Here is a 17,327-nt window from a genome sequence, read left to right on the forward strand (position 1 = left end):
GTGACGCCCAAGTGCTGTCCAATGGACGAACGATCCCCACTTTCAACAGTTCATCCACAGCGGTTCTTGCCACTATTGGTTTGTGGGGTAGGAGGTGCTGAGGTCTACATCAGATGGGCAGGCCAGGTGTAGTAGTGATGTGATGGACAGTACCATCACGAATGGTGCAAAGGGTGTGTGGCATGTCAGTGGGGAGCACATCAGGGGCTGGGAAAAAAGTGTGTTGTAGAGAAGAAACATTGGGTGGGGCAACTGGTACACTGTCAAAATTGCACACTACAATCAGACACAACACTCCACTAACCTGTTCAGAGTCCTTGCAGGCAGGATCCGGTAATCTGTTGGCGTCCTCTGAGGTGCTGGATGAATGTTGGAGCTGTTGCAGACAATGAGATGTTGCTTGGCTACGTGCTGTTTGGCAGCAGTGTCCATGAGGTGTATGTTGCCATGTCTCATGATGTCATTTGCGGCTTGTAGTGAGGAGTAGTCAGACATGAGAAAGCAAAGTTTGTTGAAGAGTGCAGAACACTTAAGGAGAAGGTCTAGTGGTGTATCTTCCAATGATGAGAGATTGAATGGTGATAGAAATTGCTTGGGGAGAGCATCAGCGATAACTCCACCAATGGGCTGCCACCTTCGTGGTATAATAACAAACTATGGGAAGGTCAGGAAGCAGCTGATAATGACATAGAAAGTCCGCTCCTATGGCTGGCTCAACAATCTGGTGATGAGGAAGATCCGAAGCATGTGTTTTTCTGCCCCAAGTCTAAGGTAATGGATGCAGTGCTGGCAACAGCTACAATGGTGTCATTAGTGGCATGTAATTGGAGGGATTATGGCGAGAGAGTAAGCTAGATGGCTCTCGAGGTGGCGGGAGAGTGCTGACATCAGTTCCTGTGTCAATGAGGAAGTAGGTTCGTGTGAGACAATTGTAAACAAATAACTGGGATGACCTGAGGTGGCACAGCTGTGCCAATGTGGCTGGTTAAGATATCTTGTGGCTACAGAGCTACCTGGTGAACCTATGGCATGTTGCTGTACATTTTTGGGTAAGCACAAGGTATCCTTCAGTTGCGTGCCTCCTGTCCAAACCTGCTATGGAACCAACAGTACTGCTTGGCTGCTGAATGAGCAGAGGCGGGCAATGCTGTTTTCTGTCCCGGCGTTTGTTTGTAAACAGTGTTGTAGGGATGGCAGGATGGGGGGGAGGGGGCAAGTGTATTCACTGTAGCATCTGGCATTTGTTGGCTGTCCGTGCTGTGAAAGTTGCACGGAAAGGCAGCAGTTGTGGGCTTGGGTTGGTTCGGAAGGAGTCACCAGTCCTCAGTCATTCTGCAGTTGCACTGAGCGAAGGCGGTGATGACGACTGGTGGCAAGAGTGGGAGCTCGAGCTGACTCAGTAGGGATTGGCTGTCTTCAGTCGCACTGTAGCTGAGTGGGGCGATGGCCTTGATGACATCAGACTAGCTGTTAATGAGATGACAGTGCTTGGTCACAGTGGTGATTTTGTCTTCAAGGCAGGCTCTGGTGTCAAGGGGGCTTTCCTCGTGGGACAGCATTGCAGTCTGGACGTATGTGGGAAGTTTAAGAAGACACAGTGTCGAGAGCATGCAGCCAGGCATCTACATAAAATCAATCTGCTTGTGGAGATGGCATCAGAGTGAGGAAGGTGAGCTGTCTGTGGCAGTTTCTTAATGTATAAAAGGTGCAGCTGCTGCTCTGGTAAGCATTAGAGGTGCTGGAGCAACAGGGCCTTCACCATCTCGTACATACTGTGAGCAAGTGTTGCCAGGAAGAGATCTCCGATGTCTGAGTAAAGTCATAGATGATGCCGTGGTTGGATGCCAGGCACTCCCAACCCGTACTGCCAGGAAATCATTACAAAATGGTTCAAATGGCTCTGACCACTATGCGACTTAACTTCTGAGGTCATCAGCCGCCTAGAACTTAGAACTAATTAAACCTAACTAACCTAAGGACATCACACACATCCATGCCCGAGGCAGGATTCGAACCTGCGACCGTAGCAGAAACGCGGTTCCAGACTGCAGCACCTAGAACTGCATGGCCACTCCGGCCGGCGAAATCATTACAGAATGGGGCAGTTTAAAGCAAGGTTGGGTGGCGTTATGACTGTTCATTGGCTGTACACGCAATGCCAGCCAGAGTGTGGCATTAACTGGTGCAGCTGGCATGGGAACAGTGGAGCATGCAGTATGCAGGTGTTGCATCTCATGGATGTGCACGTCAGGTGGTAGTGTGAAAGCCCGCGATGTAGGTGGTGCAGATGTTATGTTGTATGGAGTATAGACCTCGGGCAGTATACAGTTCTGTTGAGGCAGTCGCAGAAGCACAGTGGCATGTGGCTCAAAGAACTACGCAGCAGGTGCTGGAGGGGTATTGCACGGTCAATCCTACGGGTTTGTCTCAGTTCTGTGGGTGGCATACAAAGGTCAAAAGCATGCAACGAGGCTGGCATGCGTGTGATGTCAGACATGGGTTGGCCCTGCAGAGGCAAAACCTGAAGCTGTGAAGGTTGCAAGAGCTCAAACTTGTGGAACATGTTTGCTCTGTAGACAGAATGCACCTGATAGGTGCTAGATGCGAGGTCCGTGGTGGTGGTTGTGAGGCTGAAACTGATGTGTGACATGAAAGGTGCTGTTGTTACAGGGATGATGATATTGTTTATTGCACGAGCAGCACTTCTGAGCAGAATTGACAATGTGGAAATAGGTGCAACATGAGACTCAGACACCATGGAGGGATGAATCATTGGAATTTTCTGTCCATAAATTGAAGAGGTAGGCGAGATAACGGCAGGATTGTTTGATGAAGCCACTGTTTTTTGTACAGTAAAGGCACTATTAGGAGCATCCATATAGCACTGTGGTTGGAGATTTTCACCCTAAAAGTCAGTGGAATTGTTCAGGAATCTGTGAACAGACACGGGAGTTGATTCAGTGAAAAAATAGGAGCATGTAAGGTAACAGTTGCAGGATAAACAGGGTGCCATGTTCATGATTCCACTCAGTATTGTTCCTGTCCAAATCATTGCACTGAATGTCACTTTGTCCAGGCCATAGGTTGTTTTGAAAATTGTCACATGGAATGTTGGTAACACATTGTGGCAATGTATGTGAAATATCCTTCACACTGTCATGGAGATGGTGAGATGAAACAATGGGAAATGACAGCATTGTTGTGTACCCAATCAGTATGGTAGATTTGCACAAAATCATGATGCAGCATGGTAGATGGAGTAGTCGATGTAGGAAGCGCGGTACTGGAACGTGTTTACAAAGAATAATGTACACTGGTGCTGAGTAGACAATTCCATACTTTATTGGCAGAGTAGACAATACACCATGACACTCAAGTCAGAGGTACAGAACAAACTGAAATCAGAGTCAAAGATGTTACTGTTGCCTGCTGCCAAGGGCAACAATATTGATATTTACAGGGAGAGATGATAAATAGTCACTATGTTGCTACGTGTGGAAGTGTAGGAATAGAAATTTATCCAACCATGAGGTTCTATAAGTAAAAGTATTTTTGGATTTTTATCTCTCTCAAATATAATCTAAGAGAGGCAACCTCATGCCTCTTATGGTACTATTTTATGTTATTTTATATTACTGCAGATTTTTTCAGTTTCTGTTCACAATTACTGCCTTTGGACATCCATTAATGAAATATGTTGCATAAAACTTTTGTAAATGGATTTTTCATCCATTAGCTTTGTTATAAAATTCAACATAGTTTTATCACAACATAATCCCTGGGGAACCATCCTGTGTTTTATGTCATTATTTCTATTTAAATTCCATTGTTCAGTTTTTACGCATTTATATATACATTCACTGTGTAATTCACATATTCCAGATATACTGTTTCTTAAGGTTTGTTTAATTGTTATGTTCTTCAATAAAAGTGAGCTATAGCTTTGTAGATGTATACTCCAATAAAGGGCACCACAGGTCCTTGATGACTCATATTCTCGCTGCCTCCACTGTTTATAAACGATACCTTCAGTTTTGTTTCTGTCATATAAATGCTAGTATCAGTCACATGTTTATGATCTGACACAATTATGTCTATATGACTTCTAGTAATGGTATGTTAATGCTATGTCCCCACTTACATCGATTTGTATGACTGTGTTGTGTACATATTTTGTGCCTGTTCTTGATTCCTGCCTTTTTTTTTTTTTATTTTAGCACTAATGATGATTATGTTGTAGTCAAAATGTAGATCTGCAATAAATGACAGATTTCCGTGAATGATTACCATTTTTCTTTATGTTTGAATGTTCAATGGATGCTGTGCACAATTGGTATCCAATGGACTCCAGTTTAGTTTCATTGCTAATGTTTTTGATCTTATTCCTACTAAACATTAATTTTTAATCAACAACACGTTATTATTTTCCATGAAAAAATTTACAGTGCCTATAGCTTTGAACTTAGCCTGTGTTTACAGTTTTTGTGTTGAGATTCTTGCATACACTGTGATACTGAACCTATAATATTGTGACTTTGTATTAGCAGTGGATATTGACTGCTAAATCACAAAAACATCCATGATGCCATTAAAACAGTCCTGTAATGAAACTTTTCATCACTGTAAATGATTCAAATGGATACCAGAATGAACAGGTTATCAATAAAAAAACTTTTACAAATATTTCTGGTGTTGTTAGCAGATGTAGTTGTAATATTGCTAGATTGCATAGAGGTGCATCTACAACTGACTTTTGACATCAATATCCAACTGACAACTCCAGAAGAACCCTGTCCCACCATTGTTACTATTTGTTCACATATTCCTTAGCTCTTTCAGTAAGGTGTGTAGGAAGTGGTTAAGATTAGCTTTGCCTCACACACAAACTGCTACTGCATAGAGAGATGAGCAGATTCACTAAACAGCACTCCCCTTGATAAGTGCTGGCAATGTAAGAAATGGCAGTTGCATTTTGGTATTCATTCAGAACAACTAATCATTTAAGACTGTCTGCAGAGATAATGAAAACCTAAATATTTCATCTGAACTGAAATGAATTTTCCACCATAATACTCTGACACAACCCTATGCCACCACACTGCTGTCTGTGAAGGTTGGCAAAACCAGAAGCATATACGCTATTTGCCCATAGATTTCCAATTTCTGCTGATCCTGACATAGAAAAAACAAAGCTAAAGGAAAGGTGAACAAGCAGTATAAGCTGACATCTTGTGACACATAAAAGCCAAATTGTGCTCTGACAAGCATAAATATTTACACTACAGAAATTTATCTGAAAGACATTACCAATAAGAGTAGTCGTAAAAACACTTCCTAACAGGTGTCTTGCAATCTGATTCACATATTGCCACAATTTCTGTGCAGCTCAGGCTTGCAAGATTTCTCTTCTTGGACTGACAATAAAATTTCCAATTGATTTTGCTAACCTTATGTGTACTTAAATGCAATTCGGTGTTGCTGTTCTATGTGTTTATCATGTTGATGACATTAAAATGCAATTTATATATCATAACTGAGATGATTATCTGCTTTTTAAAAAAGTAACTTAACTATATAATGCCTCTGTGACCAACTATGTGTATGTAAAATAATCATCTCAACTTTTTACATCCACTGTCACTGTCATTAACTTATTACTGCAGCTGTCAAATGACTAAGTGAGAGCAGATCTTACAAAGAAAAGAGTAATCTGTCAGAAGTAGCTATTTTATAAAATGTAACTTAATTGTATTACAGCTGGCCAGTTGCAACGTGAATTTCGCCATGGTCAGCTGATTGGGCTTCCTATCCCAATCTTGTGGATTATTGATTACCTTGTCATTGATGGAGAAGGCTTCAGATTTGGTCGTTATTATCGGACTGCTGGCTGGTACGCCCACATTGCTATGTGGTATGTCTGAAAATACTAAGTGCCTATGTTTGAGTATAAGTTTCACTAAATATAGAGCAATCATTATTATGTTTATTACTTGAATTAGCTCCCACAGAGCCAATTATATCAATTTTGCATTTTGCAGTTTCATCTGTTACTGTTCTTGTGATACTATTACTCTTTCATGGTTGTTTTCCCAGTTCAGTTTCACATTATTAAGATGCTTTTCATTTCTACTTTCAATAACAAGATACCTAAAAATTGGACAAAAACTACTGAATACTTTAAATAATGCAAAACATCTAGCTGAAAACACAAAACAATTATTAAAGACAGAGACAGTACTGTTAATAAAAATAACTGCATTTTTGTCTCATGTCTGGTGATCATCATAGAAGATTGTGGAGGTGGCCTTGCACAAATGCGTGTCACAGGCACACAGTCTCAGGTTTCTGCAGGGAGGTAAGTCACTTGTGTTTTGAGCCAGTGCTCCACATGGATGTCTAATCCCTCTCATCACTTTTGAAGTTAATTTGAGGGCTGTGCAGTATCAGGATAGATTCCTTCAACCTTTCGTCCAGCCCTACAGTCAGTATTACAGCAATGGATTCATATTTCAGGACAATGCTTGATCACACTGTGCCCCCTCATGAACACCTTCTTCCAGGAATCAGAAATCAACCAAATGGAATGGCCTGTGGTATCTGTTGACATGAACATAATAAAGCATGTTTGGGACAAGTTGAAACTTTGGTTCATCATTTCCTCTTCACTCAGTGGGTTAAATCATGAAGGCAGAAGTTGAAAAATGGGATAGTCTTGAGTGTCATTGTCTTGACCATCTTGTGGTCAGCATGCTACATTGCTCAGGGTGGAGCAAGGTAGTATTGAATGTTACCCAGCAAATAAGTTTGATTTCACAGATGTGCAAAAATCTGCATTTTCAAACAGATTACCTGTGTTTTGATTATGACCTTGTTTTGATTTCAAAGCTTTTCCCAGTTTATTTGATTTTCAGAGGAGCATAATTCATGTTTGTATTTAAATATTTTCCAAATAATTTTTTGAGTTCTCAGTGTAGTTTATCAAATCCCTGTGAATGGGGTTAATTGTAAGAACAATTATGATATTTATATGTTTTGTACCTTTGTTCCTTGATAAAACTATTCTTTCTACATGCTATTTTAAGTTATATGGCCTGTGTTTTGCCATTGTTCTTCTTATGAGGTACTGTAGGTTGACCATATTTCTCTTTCACCGCAACATGTTTCTGGAATTGTGTAATTTAATTCTTCATTTACTTTTCATCAATTTAAAATCTGTTTCAGTCTTAGTTTACACAACTCTTCAACTTTTCAGAGGGTTATAAAAGAAAATGTTACGCTTGTCATGGAAGGAGGTGTGTCTTGTCTTTGTCTCTATAGTAATTGTGTCTGTCTTTCTGTTGTTATGTGGAAGGTGTAGCTAATTATAAAACTCAAATTCAGTCTAGATATTAGAAAGTTGAGAGCTGCAGTTGACAGCAGTAATGTTAGAAATATGGTAGATGACTAGATTGCGAAAACCTGCCAAATTCACCAAGAGGTTTATGATGCGCTGCAAGTCTGCTAGCTTTATTCTTGACATTGACAACAGTATCAGTGTACTAAGGACTGTAAGCAAATGTATGAAGACAATCTAAGCAGTTCAGGAACAATGATAAGTTTCCAAGTCCTCTGCCAAATTGTTGTTTCCATTTAACACACAATATTATGATAACTGCCCCACTATCTTCTTCAGGTGCTGTGAGTTTTGCTGTTATGTATACTTACAGACTTTTTGGAGTACAAACAGCAAGTACACCCAACAGCACAATTCACAGAATGTGAAGGAGATGGCTGAGTCAGTTGTCAAAATATTGTGCATTACATGGAAACAACAAGCCAGAACACCCAGAGGCACAGCATCAATCAAACAGGCTGAGGAAATCTGAGAGCCCACAATTCAGGAATAGTCTGAAAAGACAGGGATACAAGTGAAATTTAAGGCAAATAGTAGCTACAATCCTAAAAAGACAAAGAAGGTCCTTCTGCTATGGAGTAGTCTTGGAGGGAAATGTCGGAACTAGCTCACTACTCCCTGGTTAGTGAATATAAAGTGACAAGTACACTAGTGGCCATTAAAATTGCTACACCATGAAGATGATGTGCTACAGACGCGAAATTTAACCGACAGATGCTATGATATGCAAATGATTAGCTTTTCAGAGCATTCACACAAGGTTGGTGCCGGTGGCGACACCTACAAAATGCTCATATGAGGAAAGTTTCCAACTGATTTCTCATACACAAGCAGCAGTTGACCGACGTTGCTTGGTGAAACATTGTTGTGATGCCTTGCATAAGGAGGAGAAATGTGTACCATCACGTTTCCGACTTTGATAAAGGTTGGATTGCAGCCTATTGCAATTGCGGTTTATTGTATCGCGACATTGCTGCTCGCGTTGGTCGAGATCCAATGACTGTCAGCAGAATATGGTATTGGTGGGTTCAGAAGGGTAATACGGAATGCTGTGCTGGATCCCAATAGCCTCGTATCACTAGCATTCTAGATGACAGGCATCTTATCCCCATGGCTGTAACGGATCGTGTAGCCACGTCTCGATCCCTTAGTCAACAGATGGGGACGTTTGTAAGATAACAACCACCTGAACGAACAGTTTGAAGATGTTTGCAGCAGCATGGACTATCAGCTCAGAGACCATGACTGTGGTTGCCCTTGACACTGCATCACAGACAGGAGCGCCTGCGATGGCGTACTCAATGATGAACCTGGGTGCACGAATGGCAAAACATAATTTTTTCAGATGAATCCAGGCTCTGTTTACAGCATCATGATGGTCACATCTGTATTTCGCGACATCGCAGTCAATGCACATTGGAAGCGTGTATTCGTCATCGCCATACTGGCGTATCACCCGGCATGATGGTATGGGGTGCCATTGGTTATACGTCTCGGTCACCTCTTGTTCGCATTGATGGCACTTTCAACAGTGGACATTACATTTCAGATGTGTTGCGACCCGTGCCTCTACCCTTCATTTGATCCCTGCAAAACCCTACATTTCAGCAGGATAACACACGACCACATGTTGCAGGTCCTGTACGGGCCTTTCTGGATACAGAAAATGTTCGACTGCTGCCCTGGCCAGCACATTCTCCAGATCTCTCACCAATTGAAAACGTCTGGTCAATGGTGGACGAGCAACTGGATCGTCACAATATGCCAGTCACAACTCTTGATGAATTGTGGTATCGTGTTGAAGCTGCATCGGCAGCTGTACCTGTACACACCATCCAAGTTCTGTTTAACTCAATTCCCAGGCATATCAAGGCCCTTATTACGGCCAGAGGTGGTTGTTCTGGGTACTGATTTCTCAGGATCTATGCACCCAAATTGCGTAAAAATGTAATCACATGTCAGTTATAGTATAATGTACTTGTCCAATGAATACTCGTTTATCATCTGCATTTCTTCTTGGTGTAGCAATTTTAATGGCCAGTAGTGTACTTTTAAGCCATGTGGAGTGCTCAGCAATGTCACCTGTGATTTAGGCTCTCTGGGGAGGAATCTTGACAAAGTGAATCATGTTGTGATTATTGAGGCAGAGGTGATGGAACTGTTTGGACTGTAACCTTCACTAGTTAGTTAGTTTCGTGTTCCACAGATCGTTTTGGATGACAAATCATAATGACCTGGTATGAGCCATTTTACATTCATGTCGCAAATTAATTTGTAAATATGATTACATGCTGAACATTTATAAATTCTTTCCCCAACTGAAAATGACATAGGATGCATTACTGACAATGCTTCTCACTTTAGCATGAAGTATTCTGTCAAACATGTACATGCAGAACCTCAGAAGTCACTCAAAATGGCAGAGCAATCATAAATTGAAAAGTGAAGGCAGGAAGGTTACAGCTTAGCACTATTCATAAGGGAGGATAGATGCCAAATTAAATTTATGTGGAGACTGCCACTAAGTCAGATTTCTATTGTTTTATTTAAACCAAAAACACAAGAAAGGCCTCTGATCCATCTATGACTCAACATAAAAATAACGAAAAACAAACCATTTTGTGTCTCAAAAACAATAATTAAAATCATCTATAACACTATGCAAAATTTACTAGGACTCGTGGCTTTTAATGTGCCACTATGAAAAGACTCTGACGAAACTATATTAGTTTTTATCAACTAGCCCTCCTGCTGTTATTGCCAACAAAATATGAATAGAAAGAGACCATTGTCAGCTGCCTTTGATGTAAGAGATAACAATACAGAAAATCAACTTCTAGTTCAATGCCAGACAATGTGTCATCACACACGCCATCCAGAAAAATCTTCTCGCATGTTGGATACACAAGCCAACATTCTATAAAAGAAACTCTTGTAATTGGATAGCATAGATATTAACACTAGTGCAAGAACCTTATTACTAGATGTTTTCAGCATGGAAAAGTCTTACCTGAGCCGGTAAGTTACAGAATATATTTGTCTACTCTTATGGCATGAGATTGCACCAAAGGACAGTGTTCAGTCTAGGTCATTGGAGGTGGCTAACTTTGTTTTAAGAGTCAGCAATACAGAAAATCAGTTTACATTTCACTGGCAGACAACATGTTACCAGCCACACTTTCCAGATAACTCTCCTCACTTATTGGGTACACAACCCACCATTCTACTCAGTGATTCAAAATGTTGCACTCAAATTGAAGAAATGAATAGAGGAATCTAAGTACAACAGCTTTGGAATAGGAGTTATGGTCTTGGGAGTAATCAGGAGCCGGCAAAAACTTTGGGATGTCACAAACAACAAGAACAATCAATGCACATGCACTTCAAGTTTAGCGAAGAAAATTTGCTGTTAACAATATTGTACAATTTAGGAGCTGTTCAAAGTGATGGCCATAACATTCAATATGGGTAGAACAGTTTCATAGAAAATTCTGGTGCACTCTACCAAGTAAATGTATGAACACAACAACTGATACACAAAACATTAATAGCATGACAATAGATGGAATAAAATAAAATGAGGTGAATCCAATCAGATGGTGTGAACCAATCTTTTAGCTATTTTTCAACATAAAATTGCATTTTTTAGTGTGTATCCAATCATGTGAGTACACAAGAAGGTTCTAGGACTAACCCAGAAAAAAATGAAATGATTATGTGGCACTGTTGGCCAGAATGTCCCATCTGGAAAAGTTCCGCCGCCGAGTTCAAGTCTTATTTCAGTCAACACCACACTGGATGACTTGCGGGCTGGTGATTAGGATGAAATGATGAGGACAACACAACACCCAATCCACAAGCGGGGAAAATCTCCAATCCCTCTGGGAATCGAACCACCTGGGACCACTGCATGGGACGCAAGCACATTACCACCCAGCTAAGCAGGAGGACACTAACCCAGAAAACCTACTACAACACGGAATTCCTTATAAATGCTCTGAACCCTATCCAATCAGGAAATGTTAAGCATCAACAAGGCTTCAGAACAATATGCAGTTCCTTATACAACATTAAATGACAAACTCAATAACAGATACAGATGTAAAGTGGAAGGCCAACCAGCATTAACCAATAATTAGGAAAATTATCTGATTGAAGGAATATTTTGTTGTGCAAAATTGGAATTTTCTTTGAGGAATAATGATGTTAGGGACCTCTTAACTGAGCAGGGCAAATTAAAGAAAGATTTCATGAAAACTGATCTGGTCATGAGTGAGTAGACTGTTTTCTGGAAAGAAATAAGGAACTAACTCTTAGAGTAAGTGAAATGTAAGGAGAGCAAAGGCAGCATTTCCCTGGAAAACAATGAGTGATTGTTTTAAGAACCTTGAAGTGTCCGTTAATGGTGTCCCTCCCTCCAGCATTATAAAATGTGATGAGATCAACTTTCTTGAGTATCCCGAACAAGTGGAATTAATAGTGAAGTTAAGTACAAAACATTCTGAAAGGATTGCGGATATTTCTAAGTCAAATATCATGTAATGATATCAGTGGCTGCAGACATTGCACACAGTTTATAGGGCAAAACATCTCTATGATACTTGTTCTGAAAGAAGTTTAACTGGTGCAAGTTAAAATAGGAATCAAAGTGGTTGGTTTGACATAACAGTGTTTGAATCATGATTTATCCAGATTGTCTTGCCTTATCTCCAGCATTTAGAAGACTCAAAAGTGATTAAGGTGACAGTCTCTTGAGTCGTCTGTTACTCAACATGATTAAACTGTGGCAGGAACGTGGCATTCAGTTTGGGTTTCTATCACCTAACTTTATTCGTTTGTGGCAGCCACTGTGTGTGCCCTTTTTAGACCTCTAAATCATGCCTGGAGAAACTAGTAAAATCTTAATTTCTTAGGTTATTGAAAGGGGCCTTTGAAAAGTTACTATCACTTCTAACTCTGATGTTACGGAAAAGCAGGAACTTTTCCAGCCTGCCCCAATTCCAGAAGAAACACACATGATATCAACTCTGTAAATTTCTTGGACAGCACCCTTTGAAATTCTGCTGAAGCAGTTTCATTCTAATGAAACAAAAGGAATGCCACATAATCAATGTGCTTACCATCAACTCCAGGAAAAGGTGTTGTTGTCAGGAACTTCAATGAAACTGATACTGACAGAACTCAAATCAAGGGATCCCTATCATGTGATTCAGATTCTATCTCCAGAACATTTAATAGTGATGTAGAACAGCACAAGTCAAATGAAAATGAAGGAATGGATAAGAAGAAGGAAAGCTGGCCAAGAATTAAATAAAAATGGTTTCACTATAGTGAAATTTCCTACAAAAAGAAGGTTCAGTTTTCTTATTGGTAAAATTGATAACTTCTCTAAAGACATTTACGAAATATCAACAATGTATGGAAACGATAGATTACTACTTACCATAAAGATGACATGTTAAGTTGCAGACAGGCGCAGTTAAAAGACATTTGCAATTTAGTTTTCGACCACAGCCCACATCAGAAAAAGGAAGAGAAACACGCACACATTCATCCATACAAGCATGCACACATGATTGCCATCTCCGGCAGCTTGGACCAAATTCTGGTCACATGTGCATGATGTGTGCTTGCTGTGTGAATGAATGTATGTATGTCATCAAAGTGGTTGGTTTGGCCTAACAGTGTTTGAATCATGATTTATCCAGATTGTCTTGCCTTATCTCCAGCATTTAGAAGACTCAAAAGTGATTAAGTCACATGTGCATGATGTGTGCTTGCTTGTGTGAATGAATGTATGTATGTTTCTCTTTCTTTTTCCAACAAAGGCTGTGGCCAAAAGCTGAAGTATGTCTTTTAATTATGCCTGTCTGAAACTTAATGTGTCATCTTTATGTAAGTAGCAATCTATCTTTTCCTCACGTTGTTGATATTCCAACCTGGAGTTGTTTGACATGTATTAAATGACATTACTGAGAAAGAAAGTTCTTGATGGTAGCGTTTACTTTGTCTTTCTGGAAAATGAAGATGTGACTGAAGCAGAAAGGGGTCAAATTATTAATAGAAGTTGTGCCAGAACATAGAAGCTGAGGTAAATATATATTTCAAGAGATATATGATTACGATATTGAGTAAATATCTTTCAGATTGACAGTGTCATGAATTTACTGAAATGGAAATTTTTTTGACAATTTACATTTTTAAAGTAGTAATGTTGGAATTAATGTACCTATAAAAACTTGTTTCAGCTAGAAAATCTAAAGTATTGTTGTAAATACACCAATATATTTTTTGAAATGCCATCAGGTGTTGTACCAACAGTGAAGTACAGATGGGGTGGCATTAGAGTATGGGAGTGTTTTTCATAGTTACAATGTGCTCCCCTTATTACACTTAAGAAAACGCCAAATGCAGAAGGACATGAACAAATTTTTCAGCATTCTGTGTAGTCCATACAGTAGCGGAACAGTTTAGAGACAATAATTGTATCACTTACCAAATAACAGAAACATTGAGTCGATGACAGCAATACACAAAAAAAGACAGAAAACTTGCCACCTTTTGGACTATCCTTTCTCTAGCTAGAGTACACACACACACACACACACACACACACACACACACACACTTGTATCCTTACACAGTGCAGCACGGATGCACAATACCAGGAGTGCAGTTTGGCAGGTGGAGTAGGGTGGGGTGGTGGGGAGTTCACACCTCCATAAATTATCTTACCTACTGAGATACTACTACTGCGTTGGAGCACGGTTACCCATCAACACCCATCCCATTCACAGTGAAGCACCTTGTCAACCCCTCATAGCACCCAGACTCTGCCTAGCTGTCCTTTCCAAATTGCCACGTCCTCCAAAACTACCTCTCAGTCTTCCACAATATCCAGAACCTAAAAAAACCCAAAACACTGTTGTTAATGATTTCAGTGAAAACCCCAGACCTATCTTTCAGCCCCATACCCAAGTTTAACTGTGTTGTACTCAACTGATACCTACTCACCTTTTCCTAGTTCCTACAGTGGAAGCACTTCTTTGCCACAATTCCCTCCAAATGCAGCCAACTGAATTCCAACATTGAAACTTGCCTCTCCCAGTTTGTACTACCATACAACAGTAACTGTCTCGCTCCCCCCCCCCCCCCCCCCCTCACCACCACCACCACCACCACCACCCCCTGGTCACTTTCCAGGCATTTTGTACTTCCACTTTGGTCTCACTATCTTTTCTAAGAACACTAATATTTCATCAGAAGAAAGGACAACCGTACAACCTTACAACAGATACTCCCTGCAGACAAAGGCTCCACCACTGTTGTGATGAACTGCAGTGACTATCTGATGGAAGGCTTCCACCAACTGTCTGACTCCTCCCCCAAATCCGTCAGTATGGAAACCAACATCACATCCACAGAAAGAACCACAATCCACCACATAAATCTGATCCCTACCTTATAACCTATCCATCAACAAAAGAGCCACCACTGCTGTTATGATTCACAGGGATTACCTGGTAGAGGGTCTCAGTCAGCTGTCAGACATGTCCAATAAGTCCTGCTACAGTTATCCTATTTGAAAAATCTGGTGTAATCTCCAGTCACTCATCTATAGGTCCATCCCAGAACCTGAGTTTATCACTCCCCTCACCTTTGCCAAACCCCAGACTCCTACCTTCTACCCACTTTCCAAAATACATAAGCCCAACCACCAGGATATCACATTATGGCTTAATACTGTGCCTTACATAGAAAATCTCTGTCCTGACCTCAAAAAGATGGTTAGTATTTGTTCAGTGAGTCATAAGAACAATTAACATTATAGTCACAGACTTAAACACTATCTAAAGTGATAGCACAACCCTACTAGAATAACACAATTGTCTTATAAGTTGAGCAGAGACGCCAAAATTAAACAAGACTGCATAGTAACCATATTTTCTCGTTAGTTAACATGGTCTTTGATGGCAATTGATTATCACTTGTCCTGGTAGGTCACTGTTGAAATCCGACACAATCAGTCACTATTGGGTACCATTTCGTACACAATGCTGTTGGTTGGCTACAAAGTCGTGCAACAGCTATCGTTGTAGGGAGGCAGGACAGGAGCAGAAATGATGAGTGAACACGTGAATACAGAAAACAGAAGTTTTATTTAACTTGTAGCTTTCTCCGCGCATTGTAAAGAAACTTTACAAAGAACAAACAGCAATAAAGCCCAGATATTACAAGAAAAGTGTCATGTAGTGTGGGGCTCCAGCTACTGATGCGAGTGAACTGTCGAAAACTGACTAAGACTGAAGACTGCAACTGAGACTGTGCCGCATAGCTGCCACCAGCCATCCTATGTCGTGGTGGCAGAGGGCACTCATAGTCGGAGCCACTGAAGGCACAGCTCAGCAGGTGCACATCGTTGGATCCACAGGGTCCCCACGGCACTGCTATTGGTGTCTGTCAGAAATATGTGTTTCCGTTGCCAACTGTGATGTGTCAGTAGGGATGGTATTGACCTATGATACCACAACCACATCATGCACAGAATTCACAATACAAATAATTAAAATGCAGTTTCATTGAGTTATTAAATAAGAAATGACAGGACATGAAATTCGACCTGAGCATTGTACATTTTGCTGAACTGTCACTTCTGACAAACTGACTGCAGTGAATTTTCCTGTATCAACTATCAATAGTTTTTGCTTCTAAGATTTCTGATCACAGACTGCAGAATGGGACTTAAATGGTCTTATAAAGATTGGCATAAGAACAACTACATAATACTTTGAAAATTGGCTAGGCTGAATTTAGCTGTTTTGAATGAACTGCAACCTTTTAATAAATTTTGGCTTATAAAAAATGTTATTGGTTAGAAATTTAGAAGATTATATGGATATTATTATGCTTCCATGATGTAAATCTCTTTGTTTATAAATTTAACCACCATATTGAAAATCATAGTAAATTACATGAAATAATTGATTAGTCAGACAATTAATTAGTGCTGTACATCATATTGTACAAAAGAATTAAGTTAATGAAAGTAGGTTGCTGAAGGTCAGAATGTAACAGTGATTAAGGGCAAAATCTGCAGTCTATATTTGGAAGTAGCTCATAAGTTCAACTTTAATTATTTCAGAAGAGAATTAGTTTCATGTAATTTAAAGTACATATTTGGGAAATTGGAATTCTTAGCTTTAGAATGGTGTGGGTCATTATAATGGATTCTGCTTTCTTCTTCTTGAATTGTAGTATTATCTTTAATCAACTATGACTTTTAATTAAAATAATCTATAGACAAATTACTGGTATCAATGGAATCAATGCAATGAGAAAAATAAGCTGAAAAATGAATTAAATTTAACTTTGCCTGATAACTGATTTGCAGGTTTTCATGTACCTATCACATGTCACATAAACAACTGTATCAAACAATGGAAAATGCAGGACTGAATGTAACAATATTATAAAAAGGAAAGTTGCCACTAACCATATAGCAGAGATGCTGAGTCGCAGCTAGGCACAACAAAAAGACTGTCACAAATGAAGCTTTTGGCCGTTAAGGCCTTCGTCAACAATAGATGACACATGATGTGAAATGAGAAATATCTTCCCCTTCCCTCCCACAGTGGGAGCTGTTCACCCAACCTACACAAATGCTTGTCTATCCCTGTTCCACCTCTACTCACAATCCCTTGCCCTATGGCTCACGTTCTTGTAAAGGACCTATATGCAAGACCTGTTCCCTGCACCCTTCCACCACTGCCACCTACTTCAGTCCAGTCACAGGCATTTCCTACTCCATCAAAGGCCACCTATGAAAACAGCCATGTAGTCTACCAGTGTAGATAAAATCACTTTGTTTTATTCTATGTGGGAATGACCACTACCAGACTGTCTGCCTTCATGAATGGTGATCACCATTGCTAAA

The 17,327-nt window shown here is 40.1% G+C and overlaps 1 protein-coding gene across 6 annotated transcripts in view; it reads left to right on the forward strand.

Annotated features, from left to right (window-relative positions):
* LOC124805030 (dual oxidase maturation factor 1-like) overlaps positions 1 to 17,327 on the forward strand; it is a 139,367-nt gene that overhangs the window by 63,490 nt on the left and 58,550 nt on the right. For all 6 annotated transcript variants that reach the window (XM_047265445.1, XM_047265447.1, XM_047265448.1 and 3 more), the window contains exon 6: positions 5,758 to 5,911. In XM_047265445.1, the coding sequence (XP_047121401.1) occupies positions 5,758 to 5,911 (154 nt within the window). The remainder of the gene's footprint in view (positions 1 to 5,757; positions 5,912 to 17,327) is intronic.

This window comes from Schistocerca piceifrons, chromosome 7 (genome assembly GCF_021461385.2).
Source record: "Schistocerca piceifrons isolate TAMUIC-IGC-003096 chromosome 7, iqSchPice1.1, whole genome shotgun sequence".
NCBI classification, from domain to species: domain Eukaryota; kingdom Metazoa; phylum Arthropoda; class Insecta; order Orthoptera; family Acrididae; genus Schistocerca; species Schistocerca piceifrons.